The sequence below is a fragment of the Carettochelys insculpta genome, chromosome 21 (genome assembly GCF_033958435.1).
Source record: "Carettochelys insculpta isolate YL-2023 chromosome 21, ASM3395843v1, whole genome shotgun sequence".
NCBI classification, from domain to species: domain Eukaryota; kingdom Metazoa; phylum Chordata; order Testudines; family Carettochelyidae; genus Carettochelys; species Carettochelys insculpta.
The window spans coordinates 15,068,722-15,092,910 of NC_134157.1; the positions used below are offsets into that span (position 1 = coordinate 15,068,722).

General features: G+C 39.7%; 1 protein-coding gene across 2 annotated transcripts; it reads right to left on the reverse strand.

The window, feature by feature from the left end:
• TTF1 (transcription termination factor 1) lies at positions 1 to 23,977 on the reverse strand. 2 transcript variants are annotated; one of them, XM_075015575.1, is made up of 11 exons: positions 23,874 to 23,977; positions 20,158 to 21,086; positions 18,457 to 18,701; positions 16,880 to 17,065; positions 15,606 to 15,684; positions 14,297 to 14,427; positions 9,856 to 10,084; positions 8,926 to 9,015; positions 7,086 to 7,151; positions 5,933 to 6,018; positions 1 to 4,408 (listed from the first exon to the last, which is right to left on the reverse strand). In XM_075015575.1, exons 2-11 carry the CDS (start codon positions 21,021 to 21,023, stop codon positions 4,236 to 4,238), a joined length of 2,151 nt encoding a protein of 716 aa, XP_074871676.1. In that variant the 5' UTR covers positions 21,024 to 21,086; positions 23,874 to 23,977; the 3' UTR covers positions 1 to 4,235. The 2 variants fall into 2 exon arrangements, with proteins under 2 accessions (XP_074871676.1, XP_074871677.1); XM_075015576.1 differs by lacking the exon at positions 23,874 to 23,977 and adding an exon at positions 21,377 to 21,421.
• Positions 23,978 to 24,189: the final 212 nt, after the last annotated feature.

Genomic DNA, 24,189 nt, shown 5'->3' on the forward strand with positions numbered 1-24,189 from the left:
ATAGAAGACTTCAAAGTCTAAGTAGAATTATCAGTTAGATTTCTAAACTAAGTCTGAAGATCTATTTGGAACAGGAGTAATATAAAATATAAGTAAAAAAAAACAAAACAAAACACACACCATTCACTACTTTGACAATGAGGCAATGGAAACTATCCCTACATCCATAAATCATCATGGTATTAAGAACCAGTACAACATTTATATGGTGAATAACATTCCTAAATGGTTTAATCAAATAATTAAACTAATGGCAGCAAAGAACATGACGAAAAGGAAAAAATGATTAAAGTTATTTGTATTGCTCATGGCAGTTTCATAGTAATTACCATAAACAACTCATTAAGAAATATTAAAAAAGAAAAAAAAATCACTTGATGTTGGTAATAAACAGCTAACTAGCATTTTCCTCAGTGTATAACAAAAAGAATGATATATTGGATATATGTCAAATTGTAGAGATAGTGCAAGTCGTAATATGGGGCGGGGGTCAGTAAGGGGGTAAGTGATACTAAATCCTAACTGAGGCTCATTTTATTCCAAACAATCTTGTTCAGTATCTGGTTAACAATAGTGAATCCCAACATAAGATCTGATAAATTGTTTAATGTCCATTCAATGGATTATTTGGAAGACATTCACAAGAAACAAATGGATCTACATACACTACTAATGTATCATAGAGCAATGAGAACCTAAAGAACTTCGGAACCATGGCTTGTTATGCCAGGAGTGTTGACTTCACAACTCCTGTGTGTGGCAATAATAATTCAACCCAATCCAACGGAAGAGGGAAGCTAGCCACTCCTGTCTTCTGCCCAGCAAAGCTCACTAGATGGTAACAACCAGCAATAAGGATTACCTATAACATGGATGGGCATAAGATATAGTTATCAAAAGCCATTTACATATGAAGGCTTTATGATGTTATTACTCTCAATCTTTCTCTGTATTCCACAATGTTATGTATATGAGGAATATACAGTAATAGAGCCTAGCCCACTATTTTAGATCTATAAAACTGTGTTCCTCAAAGTCCTGGATCTAACATTCCCAGGTCCACCATTAAAGACTAAAATCAATTGGATAATAAAATATGTTCACTGATCATAAAAGGGAATGTACAAATTCAGAAACAGGGGGGCATGAATGTGTGGATGGTAACATAAGATAGCTACATAGCAGTGTTTAGTCTCCTAGGTCATTTTCAATCCATGCATTGTGCTTTTCCAGGATGGTGGGTAAAACATCCTCCCCTTAAAAAGTCAGGGAATGTAGTAGAGAGAGCGAGCCTGAAGTGCGGGACCCGGTATAAGGCCCAGGGGTTGAACTGAAGCAAGTAAAAGCCAGACCCTTCTGATCTAAAGCAGTTAGCAAACATCAACCTACAAGCAAAAGTCAGGTCTTGTGATAAAGTAGATGCCTGGTTGTAGATTCACTACCTGAACCTGGCAAGACTGGGGCTGGGGATTGCAAAAACACAAGCACTCCTAGGCACTAAGGATTCACATAAACACGTTGCATGATATCTTGATACAAGGTTCTAAGTCAACATGCTCCCTGATTACACAGTGACCCACTGACCCTTCCTAAGGACAAGGTCAGGCTGACACAATGATGGACAGAGATTTTTAGATTGGACCAACACGTACAAGACAGAGCGGTAACTAACCATGTTAGAGGGGTAATAAGTAATCCCTTTGTATCACCGTAGAAAAGCGGGGGGTCAATAGATGGGAGAGTGGAAATCCTACCACTAACTGAGCTAGCCCATTGTCACAGATACACATTTATTAAATGTACTGGTAAGCATTAAGCTGGGGCACTGGTATCATGCTTGGTTGGCAATAAATGTGGCTGAACACCTTCACCACTTGCTGTCTTCTTGAGCAGTTTGATCAAAGTCTGTTACGATAGCTACCTGGCCAGAGCTGGTGCAGCAAAGGGAGAGAATGCACATGCACAGAGAGCCAACAACATCACTTGTGTGACTAGCTAAGTGCAAAAAATCAGAATAAGCATATTAAAATTTGATCTTTGTATGGCAGGATTAGTCAGCCTCCACTTATACAGTATTGTTAACCCCATGCAGTCCAAAACCCTGAGTCAGTTGCCCAAAAATTGTGATTGAGACTTTAAAAGTAATAAATTTTGGTTTATTTTTATTTGCCTTCTGGTGTTTGAACCTTTCAGGTTCACATGTTTCAAACTAGAACCTTTTTTAAAAAGCCAGAGAAATTCTCACCTAACAATCTGACTCCAGGAGCTAGACGTTTAAGTAGTACACTAAATATTGTACCAAATTGCAATATTGCTTCTATTCTCATTTTCTCATGAGTCTTTATGTAAAATTTAACAAACAAATCCTGTGCAAAGATCAACTTTTCTTGCACAGTCACATCAACTTATTTATATTCACATTATCCATTTACAGAAAATTGCCACTCTTACAACAATTAAATCATAAAATGAAGACATATGTACAATTTTCATCAAATCCATCAACACTATTAACTGTAGTATTTATACAGAAATACTTCCGTAAGTATTTTCTCTCTGCATTCATTATATTAAAAATCTTAAGTGAACTTTAGGAGTACAGCTTCAGTTTTCATAGAAACATTAAAAATAATCACTAAGTAAAAGGCACATACGCCCTTTTTGTTGTATAAAAGATGAAAACAGACTACTAAGAGTTTATGCAGCACGTATTAACAGCTTTTTTAAAAACAAAACAGCTACTTAAATGACTATTCAAGCTTCTTATGTTGCTACAGGGGAATTGCAGATGTCACTCCCTGACTTCTTTTAGTTGTTATTGTGTCATTAATTGTTGCTGGAGGAAAAAAACATTTCAGGTGTCAGCAGGTAAGTAGCTTTCTAAATTGAGTTCATGGAAGCCCTATGGTCTGTGTTATGTTAAAGGTTTGACTCGATGACCACAGTGATAACATCTGGTTTTAATAATTATGAAGAGCTCATTTTAATATTAAAGACATCATAACTTACCACATCAAGCATAAACTCAGAGATTAACACTAGCAGTCTTTATTAACACAGTTTTCTGAACTAAACTTACACCTTTCGTCATTCTGGAGCAGCCTGCAACTATAGACAAGCCCTTGGGAAACCACCTAAATGTTTTAAGCCATAAAAGTTAATATTTTTCATTAAAAAGAAAAATATAAAATGCACAGACCAATAAAAACACATAATGTACCTAAGAGACCACACTATGACTCTTTTATGAAGCTGATCATTTTATAAACTGATTCTATTTAACCAGAGGCTCAGAAATGCTCCATAACTCATCAAAAATTTATTACTCTAATAACTTCTACAGTGCTCAATGTGGGCTATGTAATAAAAATTTTTAAGTATACTTTTCTGAAAAAATTCTTCAGATCAATAGAGTCTGTTTTAACTTCAATTACTTGACCATTTTTACAGTGTCAAGAACAGTTTGGTCATAGAAACGAGGAGACTGAAATGGATTTGTCTTAGAGCAAAGATGGGGACAAGGAGGAGTGGGTAACTGTGCAGTTACAGATTCACCAATATAACAGCTCAAATTAGACACACAGCATTCAACAGTCCGGCTAACGGAAGGCTGGTTTCATTAACATTTCAATTAGGTGGAATATATTTGACAAAAGCCTACAAATGCTTTCTCATTACATTTCAAGTTGATCTATCCCCAGTTGTTATTTCTGAAAACTGGTGGAACCCTCTACTTACCTGAAGAGTTGGTTGCAGGTTTTCAAATAAATAGTGAACAAAGCAAATTTTACAAACTTGCCTTACAGAGATTTAAAATAAATGAGCTTTTTTTCCTTAAAAAAAAAGGCAGATTTCTAAAAAAGATCCCAATTTGACATCAGAATACTGAAAACCTAAAATCACTGAGACAGGCTTACATAGGACTTTTAGCAAATTTGTAATGAAGGAAATGTTAAGAAAAAATTATTGTTTTTTAGTTTTTCCACAAGTCCAGTACAAAATGACCTTTAGCTTCCCAAAACAATCTGAAGAGAAAGTTAGAAGTCTCTAATAACAAAGATACTGCAAAAAATAATCTCTATTTACTTCTCTTTAATAGAATAGGAAACTTCTGTGCCTTCATTCTTCCCATTATTCTGTGCTAATGTACATTCAGTTTCTGATTTAACCTCAGTTTCATCACAATACATTTTCATTTGGTGAGTTGTAGAAAGAGGGAACATTTTGGAGGATAATCAGTCACTGTCTTCAGCATCATCTTCAGTGTTGTCAAAGATGCCTCTGACCTGGAAAACCATTTTCTTGCAGCTGGAATGTGACCCATCATAACTCTGAAGTGGCTTCTGACTTTTTTCTATTCTTCCCTCAAGCAATGGAAGTGTCTTACCATAAAGGTAATCTATTATTTCTTTAAAAAGAAACAATACCCAGTTTAGTTTACATTTCATCTTGGTCTTTTCATTAGCAAACTGTGTTTGTTCAAAGTACTGAAAAAACTTAATTGTTAATTTAACCAACCCCCGGCTCCCAAAAAAGGAACAATTGCATTTATGTGCTAGGAGTTTATGATGCACTTCTTCATGCAGACAATCTCAAGGCACCATAGTGACAATAATGTTTGTAATATATGCCAAAAGTACATTTTCTGTTTTACTGATATCAGAACATTGAGACAAGGAGAAGTGGATTGACTAAGCTTAGGCAGCAAGTTGGAAATAGAACCCAGGAATCCGCAGACTTGTAATCCTCTGCTCTAACCATGAGTTTGTCTTGCACGTTCTTAAATCACAGACTAAAAAAGGAAGTTCATCGTGCTTAATATCAGAAAGGTATCGTGATGGATGCTGTTGAGTGGCAGATTAGCGGACTCCTGAGTCCTCTTATTGAACAGCGATTCATGGTGCGAACATGGGTAAATCCCTGAACCACGTGCAAAATGGCGATGAAAATACAAAGTGTTTGGTAATGCTTAACTAGTTGGAAGAGCTTTAAGAACCTGGGTTTAAAAGGTGTGATGGAACAGTACTATAAAAATGTTGCAATAATCTCCACATAAACGTCAGATGGTTTAAAAACAAATAATTAATATTTAACTGGTAAACCTCAGTGCCCTACAGTCCTCACAGTTTGGTATTCAACTACTGTAATTTATTTGTACCCATCAGCGTTAACGTTGGTTTACACCTTTTTCAGGCTACCTCCTTATTCTCCAGAATCTAAGCTTTTTTTTTTTTTAAAAAAAAATACTATTCTAGTTGTTACGGTTGCAGAAACAGCCTTGAAAATTTCAACTGTACCCACAACAGTAGCTCTTGAAAATGACCTGCCTTATTCATATCATACAGTGGTATTAATTGAGACACCCAGTGATATTGCTTTGAATATTAATAGTTTCACGGTTCCTTATAGCATGCCAGAAAGGAATGGGAAGAGAATACGAAGACCTGTACAATGTATAAGGACAGTTCACTTTGGCATCATGAACAAGATGACTTGGAAAAAGCACATCTTCCCATCTCAAACCAAGAAAGAGCTAAGCCAGTTCTATGAGGCATTCAAACCATATCACCACTATTTATGGGAGCCAAATTCAAGAAGTTCAGTGGGACATAAATGTCTAATATACAGCAAGCTGGATCCAAGGTGCCCAGTAGAGCATGTGAGCATATTTGGTCTAACAGAGGAAGCAAAGCACAGAAATCATGTATGATCATATTTTAAATATCTATTAGGAGCAGAATTTCCCACAAATAGAGCTTGGACTGGTAATTGAAAGTTCCAAGTCCAGAGCAGTGGGGCAATGCAGACTGACACAAATACATCAGTGATTAGGTGCTACTGTGTAACTATAAATCAAAAATAGTAAAATATGCATGATCTTAGTCAAATTCTATAGGAAAGACTGACACAACGCAACCATAAATACACTAACCAGGAAAAGTCTTTGTTTGCCAAGAAGGGACATTGGTAGCTTTTAACTTGTAAAATCTGATTTGAACATAGGCTTCAGGGACTTCTCTGAAACAAGAAAGGTTCAAATTTAGCGATACAACATATTATCAGCAGGTTTTACTATTATACTCATGTCTATTCAAGGGAATGACACTTTTTGCTCCAATGAACTAACCTCTCGAAGTATTAGTTAATGTCTATAACATTTTTTGGTCTTTAACCCACCAAACACAGTGAGTAAAATAAATTAGCTAATTCATCTATGCCTTTAGCCATAACATAAGGCAAGCATTTAATATAATAAATGTGTGCTAAACAGTAATTGGGGTTCACAGTGGAAAATATTCTCTCTTCAAATCAGCTCTATTCTATAATCTGGAAAGTTTAATACAACTTGAACCTCTCTAATCTGGAACTCTCTCATTTGGCAACATCCATAATCCAGCATGATTTCAGTTAGCTGGATGACCACTTATCATGGGTGTGGCTAAGTTTCCTGTGGTCCCATAAATTTTGTTTCCAGCCACCATTCCTGGCTTCCATTGTTCAGTGCTGTTATTTAGCTCTAATTTACCCCTAAATGTCTTCTGAGAGCACAGTAAGCAGTGGAAGTGTTGGTAATGCTGCTAGACCAATACTGAACTCCCAGAGTCTGGCAAATTCTCTTGTCCAGCCCTGGTCAGGTCCCAAGGTTACTGGACTACAGAAGTTCAACCTGTAAATGAACTCCACAGTACTGTGTAACATTACACACAGCATCCATTCTAAGAAAACACTGCACAATTATAGTTTAATATACTAAAATGAAGAAATAAAAATGACCCCAGTGCATCATCACAGACCTTCAATCAGGGAACAGCAACTCAGCCTCAGAAGGTAGGCAGTATTTGTGTGGCTATAACATAAGGCAGGTAGAAGAAATACTTTCTGGTATCTTAAATTTCAGAACTGATTGCCAAAGTTTTAGGGTCTAATCCCATGGAGATCTCTGCAAGTGCAGAATCCCACTGAATTTAACAGGACAACACGAAGTTGTATGGATCCAAACTTCAGATTCTTTTACAGCACAAGCCAAATAAGAAGTCTGATAAATATTACATGTTTATGGTTAAATACTAAACAAATTATTTTACCCAAATATCTCACAGAGCTCTGCCCAATTCACTTCGTTAGCATCTTCTACCTTCATTTCATACAATCTGAAAGTCAAAATACAGAAGAAACTTAAACCAACACCCGAGATGGCAATTAATTAAACTCCGAGTGTGTTCTGCCTCTCCTTTACAAATCATAGGACATTTTGGGCTGGTAAAATCTGGGTGTAAGTGTGCTCGTGGGTTAAGTGCAAAACCAAAGTTATATAAAACATATTCCTACTTATGCTCACAGCAAAATGTTCAAATACCGTTTCATGAGCACTAGCGAGATTTATATTGTCTATATCCAATGGCTGTCTCTTGTATTATAGATCATAGGCCCCACGGGGGCAAGGACCATCTTTTTGTTCTATGTTTCTACAGTGACAAGGGGGTCCTGATCTATGAGTTGGGCTCTCAGGCACTACAACAACACATATAATAATAATAATAATAATGAAATATAATTGTTTAATGAATTAAATCCTTATGTTGAATTGCTCATATCTTTCTGAAAATTTAAATGTAGTTGGACAGAAATTTTTCAAATTGAGCATGCTCCAATTACAAGAGTAAAAATATTTTTCTCTAAGGGTACGTCTATACTTCCCAATCAGGGTTGATCTTCTGGGGTTCGATTTAGCACACCTAGTGGGCATGCTCTAAAATGAACCATCAGGGCTCGACAGTCGACTCTGGTACTCCTCATTCTTGTGAGGAGTAAAGGAGGTCAATAGGAGCTTTTCTCCCTTCAACTTCCTTCTGTGTGAATGGCCTGATAAATCGATCTTAGATAAGTTGAATCCAGCTACACAATTGTTGTAGATGCAATTATGTATCTAAGGCCATGTCTACACTAGCCCCAAACTTCGAAATGGCCACGCAAATGGCCATTTTGAGGTTTACTAATGAAGCACTGAAATACATATTCAGCACTTCATTAGCATGCGGGTGGCCGCGGCGCTTCAAAATTGACGTGGCTCGCCCCGACCGGGCTCCGTTTCGAAAGGACCCTGCCTACTCTGAAGTCCCCTTATTCCCATGGCAGATTTCAATTTCAAAGCGCCGCAGCCGCCCGCATGCCAATGAAGCGCTGAATATGTATTTCAGTGCTTCATTAGTAAACTTCGAAATGGCCATTTGAATGGCCATGTCGAAGTTTGGGGCTAGTGTAGACATAGCCTAAGATCGACTTTCAGGTCTAGTGTAGATCTCCCCTAAGTGCCAGCCGTAAAGATTCCACCTACACTCTTTCCATCTCATGCTTCATTACCAGAGGGTAAAGCTATTGCAAGTCAAAAGCCTTAATGCTGTCTGTCTGTCTTCGGGTCATACTCTCATTCACTTGTGGCAAAACCACTTAAAGGTAGTTGAATTACACAGCTGTTACTGATTGGAATGTAAGAAATTTTCTTGAAGCATGAGCTGGAAAGGAATACTTGCTCCATATTAGCTGTGTTCATTTTGCCGGACTAACAAGAATAAAAAGATATGGAGAAGAATATGAATCTGAACACACACAAGGAGCAGCTCTAAACATTGTTTTTGCATAGTGAAGACATTACAGCCCAAGCATAATTATTAGGGTGCTTTATAACAGTTTTTCTGTTACAAAATGGCTGTATAAACATTACAGAAACCTAAGTGGGTAATACAACGTGATGGAGGCTACCGTGCTTTGAGTTTAATAATCCAGAAACCTCCCAGTTTTTTCCTTATATATACACACTCCAATTTTTACTTTACTAGTAGGTTCTTATCAACCAGGACACTTAAATAACTTAACTCATGATCCCTAAACAAAATCAACAGAACACTGCACAAATATGATCCATACCTTTTAATAAGATTAATTTTGGCCTCCAAACCTTTAGTCCCCCGATATGCCTTCTGCCCACTGGACATTTTCTTTGTTATAACTGAAATCCTGGGGAAAACAATGATGTGAAAAGAGCATTTCCCCACCATGTTAGGGAGATTAAAAAAAGGGTTAGAGTTTAATAAAATCTATTTTTGTTCTCCATTAAATTAGAGAGTTGTGTTTTGTTAGTTGTCTTATATTGCCCTATAGCTTTGCTTTTTCCCCTCTGTGACCCTTTCTCCCCTCTCTTTCAACAGTTCTAACTCTCTTATGAGCTTGCTAACATGTTCTGTAAGTGAAACTGAGCCAAGGGATTCTGTCTAATGCAACATCCAAATCGAAAAAGGGGTTGTGTCTCTTGTCTTTTACTTCCGTGTAATTCCCCTCATTATGGTGTAATTACTCCAGATTTGCACTAACATAAGGAAAACTTTGCTTCTAGCTCGCTTGTTTCTTATTTTTACTTTTCCATCAGTTCACTAATAATTTCTTTTCATTACTATGATGAAAACAACTGGCTGTGCCTATGAAGTTGCCTCTCCTTTTTTAAAAAAAGTCATAATATGTAATGCTACATTGTCACACACAACAATAAAATAGGCCCAGACCATGCAGAGTTATGCATGTGTGTAACTTTACACAAGAAAATATCCCCACTTCCCAGGTATGCACATTCTCATGTCTTTGCTGATCTGGGGCCATAGTCTGTGCACAGGGAAGCACAAATTATGGAACTGGAAAAGAAGGCTTTTTAAATCAGTTGATGCAAAACGTATATATCATCATCAGTTGTTTAATCATACAAACACGTGTCATGGTACATGTAGCTTGGGGAAAGGGAACAGGAAGCTAAGAGAGATAACTCCAGAAGTTTGTTTTAATACCCAGACCCAAAATAAATCTTACCATTTTTGTTTACACTGCCTCCAATATCTGGTTCCCACTTTAGCTTCTATCTCAGTCCAAGGAATGTTCTTGTAGAGTTTTTCACGTTCAACTGAGAGGGTGCCATTTGAGTTCTCTGCCTGTTGCAAGAGTCCTGTGTCTTCCGCATCATCCTTCTTCCAGATTGCCTTTTCTACTGCTTGAACTAGCTTCTGTGTTTCCTCGTGACTCCAAGGACCAGACTTAACCTCTACATGATTAAATAAAATTATTGATTTATACAGTGCCTCTCACAAGTGAGCACAATAAAGAGAGAAAAAGAAGTGTCTAATCCCATGTTACAAGTGGACAAAGAACAATATCAGGAGCCAGGAACTCCAGAGTTCCATTCCTGGACCCCTCACTAGCTACTTCAGGGGACTTTGGCTAAGTTATCTATCAAAAAAGATACCAGAAACTAGAAATCTAAATCCATATACAAGCAATACCTGATCCGCAAAAGTTCCAAACACTCTGCAAAAGCCCACTGACTTGAACAGACATTGCTGAGTATCTGGCATTTTAACAAAAAAGATCTTATTTGCATGCTTAAATACGGACTTAGGCTCCTAATTTTAGGCATCCATTTAGATAACTGGTCTCTGTTCCAATTTCCCTGCCTGACAAATGCAGATTATAATTGCCTATTTCACACAAGAATGTTGTAAAGCTTACTTGTTGTTTACATAGCACATTGTATTTTCAAATTGGAGTGCAAAGAGCTAATTAAATCAAACAAGAAAAAACTGATAACCCAATGCCATCTGCTTCTTATATTAGCAGCTGGAAATACAGAAATGGACCTCTTAAAACACAGTGATTTTTTCCCCCTCAATATTTGCTGATGAATAATAGCACACCTTAAAATTACACCGCAATTTCAAACAATGGCAACTCCTTAAACATTCTGTGGAATACAGGAACTAGAGTATGTGTGTGAGAAAGCGCATGTAGGTAGAAGGAGAGAGATTAGATTAGTGCACAATTTGGGAGGAAGTTTCCAATATAGAAAAGTACAAGTTTAGATGACTTTTGTACAGGAGATAGTGTATATGCCATACTTATTTGTGCTAACAAGAGAAATGATCCTATTGTTGCAATAGAGGAGCATGGGTAAGTGACAGATACTACATTTTTTTAATGCCAGTCATTGCGTTACAGATGCCTCCCAATAAACATTTTATTGCTGTTCCATGAAACAAGGACAAGATTTCCTCTGTAAATTAAGATTTCCCTAAAGAAGTAAATTTGGAAAATGATGTCTACATGAAATTTCTATAAGGTGAGTGGCATAACTGGATGAAAGGCCAAACTCAAGAAGCAGCTATTAATGGTTTGCTATCAAACTTGGAGGGCATGGCTAGTAAAGCACCGAAGAGGTTGGTCTGTCCCAGTACTACCAATGAGTATTTTCATCAATGACATAGATAATGGTGCACAGAGTGTACTTGTAAAATTTGCTGATGTCATCAACCTGGGGGGGATTTACAAGGACTTTGGAGGAGAAGATTAGAATTTAAAATTTCTTTTACAAAACCGAAGAATTGGGCTGAAAACAACAACAACATAAAATTCAATAAAGACACATGCCAAGTACTACGCTTGCAAAGGAAAAATCAAATGCACAGTTATAAAAAAAAGGAATGACTAGGTGGTAGTACTACTGAAGAAGATATCAGAGTTGTAATGGATCTAAAATGGAATATGAGTCAACAATCAGATGAGGTTGTGAAACATGGCTAACTATCATTCTGGGGCATATTAACAAGAATGTCAACGGACAAAAAAAAAAAAAAAAAAAAAAAAAGAGAAGTAATTGTCCACACTACTCAGAGTTGGGGAAGCCTCAGCTGGAGTACTGTGTCCAATTCTGGGCACTACACTTCAGGAAAGATATGAACAAACTGGAGAGAGTATGGAGAAGAGAAACAAAAATGTTAAAGCGTTTAGGAAAGCTGACCCACAAGGAAAGGTTTAAAAACAGTAACTGGGTAGGTTCAGTCTTGAGACAAGACGACTGAATGATGATAAGATATCAGAGATGTCAAGAGCTGTTTAAGGAGAGTGATAGTCAACCTTTCTCTGTGTCCCCTGAAAACAGGGCAACAAGTTAAGGGCTTAACCTGTATTAACAGAGATTTAGGTTAGAAATTAGCAAAACTTTCCAGTCAGGCTGTAGGCTTCCAATGAAGGCTGTAGAATTCCCATCACTGGAGAATTTGGAACAGGTTGAACAAAAACCAGTCAGGGATGGTTGATACAGTTTTGTCTCAGGGTATTAGACAGACAAGATGGGCGACTTACCAGACCAATTTTTGTTGGTGAAAGAGGAAAGCTTTTGATCTTACACAAAGCTCTTCTTAAAGTCCAGGAAATATTCTGGGACGGCCTAGATTTGGTCCTGTGAAATTGATGACCTTACAAGGTCCCCTCTGGCCCTATATTTTTAGAATTAGAGGCACCTAAGAGGAATTTGGGAAAGCAAAAACCTATCCAACACCCCCCAAAAAAAAAAAAATCAACCCCCTGAACTGTTTGATTCAGAACAACCAAAAAGATACTAAAAATTCCTGGAGAAGTAGCCGTGTTAGTCTGTATCTTCACAAAACGAAAAAGCAGTCCTGTAGCACTTTAAAGATGAACAATACAGTTGCTTAGATGATGAATTTTCATGAAACAGACCCACCTCTTCAGACCTGGAAAATACTGACAAATGATAACTGAGACAAAGAAAATTTAACAGATAGATGGAAAAAAATTAAACAAAAACTGACAAATCACCTAGATAGGACAGAAAGACAGAGGGTGTGGAAAGGAGGAAGAAAAATAGTTTCTGCAAATATCTATTAAATTGAGTGGGCTCCCTGGCATCACTCCAAATATCAGATGATAGGGAACTATCCTTATAATGTGAAGGAACCTGATATCTCTGTTGAGTCTGAGGTGAAAAATGTCCAACTTAATAATGAGCTCCAATTCAGATGTCTCCCTTTGTAATCTGGCATTAAAGTCTCTGACTATCTCTACAAAAGAGGGTTTTTCTGGTAAAACTGGGCTTTTGTTGGGAAAAACCACGGAGCGGAGCGCCTCCTCGCAAAATCCATTTTGTTGACAGTTTGTCAACAAAGCATGGCACGCCTGCCAGAAGCATTATACTTCTCCCCGTTCAGGTATAAGGCCTCTCCCCATGGTGTTCTGTTGGCAAAACAGCTGCGTACATGCTCCAGGGCTCTTCTATCGACAGACAGGGCTTCCAGTTCACCAGGTGACCCTGTTTGCAGAATGTTTGTTCTGTCAAGAGAGGGCTGGGCAGTCTGGCTGCTCTCTGTTGACAGAGTGGATTGCTCTTTCAATCTGCTTTTATGTGTAGATGTGATCTGTTGAGAAGTTTTGCCGGGAAATCCCTTCTGACAGTGACTTCTGTACACAGAGGCATCTCGTGTAGACATAGCCTCTTTGTTTTAGAATGCAGACTTGTAAGTTTTGAATGCCACCACTTGTCATCACCTGTACCCCCAATTCAAATCCCTCCAGCACACTGACAATCTACAGCCTATACTAGAACATGATGTTACACTCTCACAGGCCCTGGGTGACAGATCTATGCTTTCCTACAGAAAACCACCTAACCTCAGGAAAATTCTCACTAGCAACCACACACCACACCACAGAAATACTAATCCTGTCCACATATTTACACTGGAGACAGCATCACTGGCCCTAACCTCATCAGTTACACAATCAGGGGATCATATTTCCACCAATATGATACATGCCATTATGGGCCAGCAATGCCCCCTGCTATGTATAGTGGAAAAACTGGACAACCACTTTGACAAAGAATGAGTGGACACAAATCAGACATTAAGAATCTGAATATACATAAACCTGTCAGTGAGCATTTCAAATCTAGTAGGTCATAGCATCCAAAACTAAAATGTGTGCATTCTAAAACAAAGGAACTTTAACACCAGCTTACAAAGGGAGACATCTGAACTGGAGTTCACTCTCAAATGCGGCAATTTTCACTTCGGACTCAACGATATTAAATACTGTACACGTTAAGAGGACAGTTTCCTCACCTTTTATATTCACAGTGAGGCCAGGAAGCCCACTTAACTAAATAGATACTTGCAGACACTATTTTTACTTCCCCCATTTCCATCCATTCTTCTGTCCTATCTAGCTGATTCGTCAGTTTTTATATCTTTGTTAAATTCTCTTTGTCTCAGTTATCATTTATCAGGATTTTCCAAATCTGAACCAGTAGGTCTGTCCTATGAAAGCTCATCACCTAATAAATTATATTGTTAGTCTTTAAAACGCTACAAGACTGCATTTTTGCTTTTTTCTAAAAATTCCTGCTAAACTATTAACTTAAAATGTGAATAGTTATTTATAAGTGATGCATATTATGGCTTACGGGACTTAATCTGAGAATATTTCATAGCAACTGAGTGGGTACTGCGGGACATCAGCTCAGCAATTTTCTTCCAGTTGTTTCCATGTATAGTATAATACTTCTTCAACTTTTCTTTTTCATCTTCAGAGTACCTAAGATAGGAAAAAGTAAACAGCTCCAGTTGAAAATCCAAAAACCCCCAGGTTGACAGAGATGAACATCAACTTTAAAAAGAGTCTGAAAAAAATACCTGCTCTTGTTATAAGTAGTATTTTGTAATAGACTTTGTCCTCTCCCTACTCTTACAGTTACAGGATTATTACTTTTTTTTACTTGGTGCATTTGACAGTGAGTAAAGCCATTTTCCCTTTACAGTATTTCCCTTTCATATTTACCTAGATGATGCAGCAATATAGAGAAAAATACTTTAGAGTAGAAAAATGTAATTATAAAACCACACACTTGGCAGAGGAACTCAAAGGCAATACTTGCAGACATTATACTTTAATCATGCGGTCACTGTGAGACACAAATTTATTACAGAGCTCAACAACTTATTTTTTAAAAGGAAAAATCCAATCTGCAATAAATTACATAAGCCACATCTTGTTTTCAAATTAACCCACAGTGACTGCAACCATAAGAGAATCTTCTAATACAGCATCACACCCACCAAACATTGTGTGTTGCCTAGGAACCTTCCTCGTTGTTCATACTGACAGAGCAGCAATCATAACTGAAACTCTGTAATCAAAACTCACACCTGGGAATTCAGTGAGATGCTCAAATCTGAAATTCATTTCTTCCTATTTGGTCAAAACCTGGATATTTTAGCCTTCCTGACATGCTGCAAAGTCCATTTTTCTGCTCAAATATTTGTGTATGGGTTACATTGAGTACTGCACAGAGTCCATGAGAAGTCCTGGGGCACCTTATAGACTAACATATTTTGGAGCATAAGCTTTCATGGGCAAAGGCCCGCTTCATCAGATGTGATCATTGCATCTGAAGAAGCGGGTCTTTGCCCACGAAAGCTCATGCTCCAAAATATCTGTTAGCCTAAAAGGTGCCACAGGACTTCTTGTTGTTTTTGCGAATACAAACTAACACGGCTACCCATTTGATACTGGACAAAGTGTTTCATTATTTGGGAGTTGCAACGTAATAGCCATGAGATAGCAATCAATTAGGACTAGTCAGCAATGTTTTAGTAACTGAAATGTTCTCACACATCAGGGGAGGAAGTGGTTCTCTTAGAATGGAAATAAATTAATGTGTGAACATCTGAGACAGTTTTTGAATTCAGATGCTACCTAAATCGTATTCTTACCTCCCTTTATAGTTGTTTGGGTCAAACATCTTTCTTGCCCGAAAATATACCTGTTTCCATGGCCGTGGAACCCCCTCAGCTACACAACAAAGAAATAAAAGAGTTTTGAAATGTACTTCACACAGAGAAAAGGCTACTGAGAAAAGTAAAATAGTCATAAGAACGAGATCAGTGATTTCAATATGTAAAAACATATTCTGTGGTGCTGAAGAAAATAGGAGTAGAAACGAATCTGAATCTCCTGAAGTGTTGGCAACACAACACAAAATAAACATAGTATAAAAGTTGTTCAAAAAGTGCATTAAATAAATAAAAGACACACATGAACAAGTATACTATTTGAGGTATTTGCTTTTGGAAGAGAAAAAATTGTCTGATCTTGTTTTCTCGCACACATGAAAAAAGGATTTGCAAGTAATGTGGGAAATTATCTAAAAGTTCACTAAAATAATTTTCCAAGGTATGAACAAAGCAAACAGAATTTTCCACACAAACATTGTGACTAACTGATTCTTTTAATAATCTAATAGCCTTTTATTTAGGTCAACACTGCGCGTGAAATTTGCTAGCTTATCATGCAAACTGAGGGCGTGTCTACACTAGGAACTAACTTCAGAGTTAACATCAAAGTTAGGCACTACATCGAGGTAGCCAGCAGAGAGCCTACACACATTTTTGCTTACTTCGAAGTAGAAAGCCCAACTTTGAAGTCCTTACTCCATTCCCAGGAATGGAGTAGTGCCCTACTTCAAAGTTTAATTTCTAAGTAGGGTGTGTCTGGATGCTCAGCTTGAAAGTGGCTTACTTCACAGTTGTACTTAGAAGTAAGCAACTTCAAAGTTACTTTTGTAGTGTAGACACAGCCTGAGAGTAATAGTTAAGATTTACAAAGCAGCCTAAGGGATTTAGACTTCTATGTATCATTAATATACCTCCTGGACTACTCTGAAAAATTCAACCCGTTGGCATTCTTACTGCCCAGGCAGTAAGAAATGGCACAAATTGTACCTTTAATCATAAGGGCCTTATAAATCAATTAATTATTGGAATGAAGTTGAATCTTCAACTTCCAACACCCTCACAAATTAGAGAGGTATTCATAACAGCATAAAAGGAATTATGCCAGATACAAATAAAAGAAACACAATTTTAAGATTAGTAAGATTTACCATTGACAATTTTAAACAACAGATCATTTCATCAGACATGCAAATGATGCCACTACATACTGGCGGGCAGGCTCCATCTACCTAAAGTGGAACTATAATACTCACCAATCTTCATACTGAAAGCATATTTTACTTTCAATGCGGTGATGGCTTTTCGCTCCTCTGGGTATCGGTAAGTAAATAATAGTTTTTCTGCATTCTCTATTCCCGTAAGTGATAAGAAGTCTTCAACATTCTTCTGTATCTGATGATTTTCCTTTTTAGAAAACCTGCCAAACTTGATACATATACCTGGAATGTACAACAAATTAGGTTTAGGAAAACAAACTCAAACAACTCAATTGCATTACATCTTGAAAAGACAAGTTTACAGGAAATTTTGTGAAAGACGTGATTAGGAGAACAATTCACAGAGAAAGGGGGCAATGATGCAACAGCTAGATCTGGGTGAGCAAACTTTTTAGGTCGTGCCTCCTTTTCAGCCCTGCAATTAGCCGGGACCGCCCCCCCACAACCCATATGAGGATCACAGGAAGGGATGCAGGGGAGGAGGGCAAGGCATTCCGAGAGGGGATGGGATGCTCAGGAAGGTGGTGCTGGAAGGCTCCATGGGTGCCCCAAAGGGGGATGTTCTCAGGGGAAGACGCTGGGAGGGACCCCCAAAAGAGTACTTCATCAAGTGAGGAACTCGCTGGCTGCCCCCGCTGCTCATCTCAGGGCCTCTGTGCACTTTGACTGGCCCAGGAGCAGGTGGAAGTGGGGGTGTTTCCTTGGTGATGCAGCGGCAGAGGCCGCACAGGAGAAAGCAGACGGCTGGCAATGCAGCAGAAGCTATGGGAACGGGGGAGCCAAACGCGCTGTGCCCCGCTTACAAAATGTGATGCCCCTCACTTTGCACACCCCTGATTTAGATGTAGGCTCATGACTGTAATTTGGGTGCCAGGATAATGTACACCAACAAAGACTGAAATAGAGAAAAACAGAAGTAGAAATAAGCATGATAGAGCCATGCACAGATGGAATGCAACAATCATTTTCAACAGACTGTAACACAGAATAATGAAATAATATTCAGACAGTAAATGTTTTATCTCCTAAAGCAGGGGCCTTCAATCTGTGAGGTATGGAGAGGGAGGGATGGCTCTGGCATGGACCAGTCCCCACAGGGAGTTAGGGAAGGAGAACCGCCCAACTCTGTGCCTGGCCTGGCTCTAGCTACCACCCCACCCCCAGGGAGCGATGCTCTGTATCCCCGCTGCTGGTCCCACCTCCTGGCTGCAGAACCAGCTCCATGCGTGGTGTCCCAGCAACCTGCTCTGCACCAATCGCAGCTGCAGGGCCCAGCCTCAGACCCCTAATCCTTGCCCACATCCCCTTTCCTGGAGCTGCCGCCCTGCTCCCAGCTCTGGGAGATAGGAGGAGACCAAAAGTTTGGGGACCATCGTCCTAAAGATATACTCTACCTGGAATTAACAAAGGTTGCTTGTCTTTCTGCTAAATAATTTTAATTTGCTGCTGCTATTCTCCTGGAATCAGAAGCTGTGATCGAGTCTCCTGTATTTCAATTTCTAGAAGCCAGATATTTTGGACATCAAAGGCACTATGTAAAATCCATTTTGCATTTTCCTCTATCCAATTACTTTCAATTTCCCAATCAGCGCAGTGTCCTCATGGGAGCTTACCTTGTTTTTTAAAGTTCTTAAACCTGATGAGGTCTCTTCCAGACATCTTAAGGATTGATTTTTCTGACATTGTGTGCACGTGAGGAATAAACTCCTCAAGTTCCCGTTTTGCAGTTTCCAAATCCATCAATGAACACCTGGAAGCTTCAAGGAACTCTTCATTATTCAACTTTATAGAGTTTTCAGATTCTGTAAATTCAACATCCTGGTCGTCCTCATTTTCAGATGTCCCGGACTCTGGTAAGCTAGGAAAGAAAACAATTGCGTAGTTGAATGCAGATGATTACCAGCCTCTCTGTGATCTGTCAAGCAAAGATTACTGTACTCCTCACCTCAACTCAATGAGGGACATGGTCAGGGATCGCTCCTAAGACCCTCCCTGACGGACTACAGACTTTGCCCCTAATAAACTTTGCCTGGTTTTCCACCAAGGATGGACTCAGCAGGGGCCACATCTTTCTTTCTCCCCAAACCACCTTTTTTGATTTGCTGCCTTCCATAGGTGCCAGAGCAGATGACCAGCAGGACTGCTACTGACTGAGACCGTGCCTCTAAGCAGACAAGCGCAGAGGGACATGTTAAGCAACCTCCCTGGTGCCTTCCCTGACAGACTGCTTTTGTAAAGCCTCACTTGGACTTGCACCAAGTAGGGTTATGGCAGGGGCTCAACCACTTTCCCCTTCGACGGGGCCTTGCTTCCCTCTCAGGTAGCAGAGGAGATCATCACCAGGACAGCAACCAACTGCAACCATGACAAAGACAGACAACCAGTGAGGGAGACAGATGACCAATGAGGGAGATGGGCGCGGATCACTCCCATTGCTTTCCCTGATGGACTACGAAACTCTGCTTTTATGAAACTTTTACTTGGACTCCCACCAAGAAGGGACACGGCCTGGGCTTCAACCACTTCCCCAAAAGCCTTGCTTCCCTTTCAGGTAACAGGGAAGACTGTCACCAGGACTTCAACAGACCACAGCTGGACAGAAGGACATGAGGCGACCTACAAGGGACATGACTGAGGACAACAAAGGACCATATCATGGACTATCAGAACCAGACTGAGGGATGAGACACACCCACCGAGAGACAATGAGGGATCATGTCAAGGGAAGCATTGGCTTCCAATCTCCAATAGGGGTAAAGTCATCCATTACTGTATTTAATTATGGTGATAGAGTAAGACTCTGCTACATGTTAGGGAGATCTGCCTAGGGATTACTTTTTGGCTTATGCGTAGTTCATAAACATATGTATCTGGGGCAACGAGGGCTACAATGTATCCTCATTAACCATGTTCATTGCTTGTTACTGCTGAAACCCACCGCTGTACCATGGATGACTTATATGTGCTCTCTTTCTTATCCTGTGCAACTTGGCTTTGTTTGGTTGTAAACATTTGCTCAATAATACTCCTTGCCTCATCCCAACCTATTTCTAATCTTTCAGTAATTCCAATAACAATAGCGGCCAAATTGTTTGTCAGCATCATCAAAATCCCCAACAGAGCTTACATCCATGGGCATTTTGAAGGAAGATACTACTAAGAGAGATGTTGTTGACTTAAAACGTTTCCCTCTGTTACTAGTACCTATTATTCACAGTGAAAGAATTTTTAGAACTTCACATCATCAAAAGTAGTCAGATAACCATGTGATGGATGTAACAGAAATAATGAGACAGACAAAATTCAAGCCTTACTTTTTCGTAGCTTTTGACGTTACTTGTTCAGAGTGGGATTGATTTCCCTTTCTAACTGATGCCGTGGCTTCTTCAGAACAGTCATTACTACTTGCTGAGGTAACGTTAGAAATGTCAGTCACATTCAGAGAATTTTCTTCGGCTACAAAAGTAATCTTTGTCATATCACTATCATCATTTTTGAAGGATTTTCCACATTTATGGGGTTTGTGGCGTTTTTTGGGCATTGCTGAGGTGCTCATTTCAGTAGATGACCCCAAAATCATACCCTCATCATGAGAGGACAAAACTGATGATGAAAAGACTTCATCTCTGGCTTCTTGCGTATCACAAGAAGTGCTGCTGTACTTTCTCTTTCTTTCCTTTTTTTTACTTTTGCAACCATTTTCAAATGCATACAAGCCAGCTAGTTCATTTACCTCATCCCCCTCTTCTGACAAATTCCTTTTTCTTTTTTTCTTCTTAGCAGATGTACTGACATAAACATAATCAACACTCTCCAATCTACTGTCCATCTCTTGCAGTTTATCAGGATTTTCTTTGTTCGCAGGGACACAGAATATGTAATTTTGATCCTGTGCAATGTCACTGAGTTTCCGTTTCTTTTTTTTCTTCTTCTTTTTGGGAGTATCTGTTTCAGTTTCATTATTATTTTTGTACTTCCCACCAATACAAGAATCATCTAACAAAAAGTTTTTTTTCTCATGCTTGTTCTCTTTTTTCAATTTCTTGTTATGAACAACAACGTCCTGGGAAGTTCGATCTTCAAAGAGCAAAGGAGAAGGAGGATGAACTTCCACACTTTGTGTACACGTCTTTCTGTTGGTTTCAAGGCTCTCATTATGTTCCCTGTTTTTCTTCTTCATATTTATAAAGTCTATGACATGAAAATAATTTGTGTTTGCTTCTTATGTCTGTTTCACTTTTCTCTAATAAGAAAAAGAAAAGATGTTTTACTCAAAATATCATAATTTAACAAACTCCAAGAAGGACAACAACATGCAATTGGATACTGTCTTGACAAATCTTCTCATCAACACCATTAAATAGTTACATGGAGAAAAACAAGGATATTTAAACTTTCCAATGATACAGCTTCACAGACATACAATTTGCCTAAAGAATCAAATAATTTAAGCTGTCGTGCTTTCAAATGCATTTTTACTTGGAGCAGTTACTAGGTAAAAGTTGGTCCAATAAAAGATATTGCTTCACCTACCTTGTCTTTCTATAAAAAAGTAGTTCATTCTTGGTCAAGAGAGGTTCTCCCAGGTTCTATTAATTTCATGTTATATCTCTTTATTACAACAGTAAAAATAATTTTTGATCATTTACCATCAGCTCTAGCTTGTCTAAGGCTTAGTCTACACTACAAAACTTCAGCTACCCAACTACGCTATGCAATCAGCAAAGCTGAAGCTGATGTACTAACCGCAGTCTTACATGCAGTAAGGTTAGCAGGGATGCCCTCCAGTCGACTCTGACTACTGTTCTTATCCTGGCGGAGTACTAGAGTCGACAGGAGACACCCCAGAGGTCCATTTATTGCATCTAAAAAGACATGATAAAAATTGACCACTGGCGGATCAATTTTTGCACCATCAGTCCATCATGTAACTTAGACAAGCCCATAGAGTAACAGAATTATGGCAGAAAGCTGAATTCTATTCTGGCTCAAGTATCATACTCTAGAAGATATATATTGATTACAGACAAATTTGTAGAGTGTGCAGAAAGATACAGGCCGACAACCAATCTGAAAAAGACAGAGGTAATGTATCAAGCTAATGGAGGGAAGCCCAACAAAAAAACTAAAGCAATACAGAGCTGGTACAGATTTCTGCTACCTTGGCAGGAAATGATAATATCATAGACAAGGGCATGACAAGTCACTTTAACAGAGCCAGTCCATTGTCTGGCAGCATTGTGGTATAAAAGCAGATGTACTGTACAAATGGCTGTATGGTTGTTGTCCCTGGATATGCTACAGGAATCACATTAAGTTTCTAGATAAGCTCCATTTAACACAATGCCAAGGGTTTGCACAGTTCATTATGCTAGTTGATGGGCTATTAAGCTCTTTCTGGTTTTTCCACTGTGGTTCCAGAAGTGTCAGCAGTGAAACTGACCCAAGGAGCAAATATGAAATACAGACACACATATCAATATTCCTAATTTCATCTAGAAAACATAAAACCGGAAAATCAAATTCGGTAAATCATAACCTTTCCAATGATGCCTTACATAAGTCATCTTGCATAAAGCATATATCAATTGCATCATACTTGAATCATAAGTTTGTTTTCGTAAAACATAACGAATGTCACATTACAGTGTGCCACAGGCAGAAAACAGGGGGCACTGAAGTGCACCAATGCCTGGGAACTATGCGGATTACATGAGATGTACCCGGAAGAACCTGTCAGACCACCTTGACCCCATGATATGAAGATCAATTATACCCAAAGTAGTTAATGCCTTTGTAATGTGTAAGGTTATGTAATGTGTAAGGTTAGTCTAGACACACTCCAAAGGTGTGTCCTAGTGCAGCTGGGAAAATGCCTTAGAGAGTATTGGGACTAGAACATACAGGAGCTAAGGCTCTTGACTTAATTATCCATCAGTTAACTTAAAATAAAAATCTTCAGTAGGAACAAACCCTGTGAGAGCTTCCCTTATTCCTGTCCCTTTTTTATTTGGAGAGAGAAGGTGAGTAAGAGAATACCTTTTATTGGATCAACTTCTGTTGGTGAGAAAGACAAGTTTCTGACCCAAAAGGAGCTCTTTTGAACATTTATAGCTGCCACTACATAAGCTACATGAAGATATCAAGCATGCTGTCATGAACCACTGAGCCCCGAATACTTCTGCTAGGTCTGCTGCCAACAGGATCAGTAATTGTTTTAATTGTCTCATTACCTGATAGATACCCTTAAATTAATTTCACGCTGACAACCATTCGGTAACCAGACAGCAGTTCTGGAAAATCGTAGGGCAGAACCACATATTCACCCCAGCAAGGCAAATTACTTTGTTGAAGCTAGTACTGTGATTCCTCCCATAACACCATCCCCAGTCCACTTAGTCCTGCACAAAGAAGCTCAGTTCTGCCGTCTCAGTAACAGTCTGCCTGACCCATTACGCTTTCTAGTCATATCACTTCCCCCGCTACCCCGGCACCCTCTATCTTTCATCCATCCTTCCCACCCTCCCTCCCCACCCCCCAAGGCTCCATCTCTTCCTCACCCCAATGCCCCAACCCTTCATCTACCCTCCCCACTCCCAATCCTCCAACCCTTCCTCACCCCAACACCCCAACCCTTCATCCACCCTCCCCACTCCCCATCCTCCAACCCTTCCTCACCCCACTGCCCCAACCCTTCATCCACCCTCCCCACTCTCCATCTCTTCCTCACCCCAACGCCCCAACCCTTCATCCATCCTCCCCACTCCCAATCCTCCAACCCTTCCTCACCCCAATCCTTCATCCATCCTTTTCTCCCACCCTACCTCTACCCTCCATTCCTTCCTCGCCCCCAACCCGCCATTTCTGCCCCATTGCTCCCATTTTTCCTCCCTCCTTCCACCACCCTCCACCAGCTCCCTCACTGCCCCCAACCCTGTTGCTCCTCCCTAAATCATCGCGTTTCTGCCATCCGCCCCTCCTCCCCCACCTGCTCCCCCCACTCATTTCAGGCCGCTCCCGCGCCCCATACCTGCCCGGCTGCACTTTCCTCAGGGCACAGCAGGCACAACCATACCACCCAGGCGCAAGCCCGCGCTGCCGGAAGTGCCCGTGACATCGCGCTTCCGCCTCCACTCCAGAGCAGGAGGCGTCGTAACCCAGTTCCACAGGAGCCATGGAGCGGAAGTGTCCCGCGACGGACCTGAGCGGGAACGGACTTGACCCTCTCCGTCACCAGCGGGTGGCAGCGCTACTTCCGCTCGGGAGGGGGAGAACGCAGGTCACCTCCTCCGGCTCGATTTAGCAATCTCGACTGCCGCTGCCCCGGGGTTGCGGTGAGCCGGGCC

Bases quoted from the DNA above. Each gene is read 5' to 3' on its own strand.
- TTF1 (XM_075015575.1), bottom strand. From the start codon at position 21,023: ATGAAGAAGAAAAACAGGGAACATAATGAGAGCCTTGAAACCAACAGA. The intron at 18,702-20,157 runs GTAAGGCTTGAA...TTTCTTTCCTAG, and splicing joins ACGTCAAAAGCTACGAAAAA to CTTACCAGAGTCCGGGACAT. The intron at 14,428-15,605 runs GTAAGAATACGA...TTCCTATCTTAG, and splicing joins CCAAACAACTATAAAGGGAG to GTACTCTGAAGATGAAAAAG.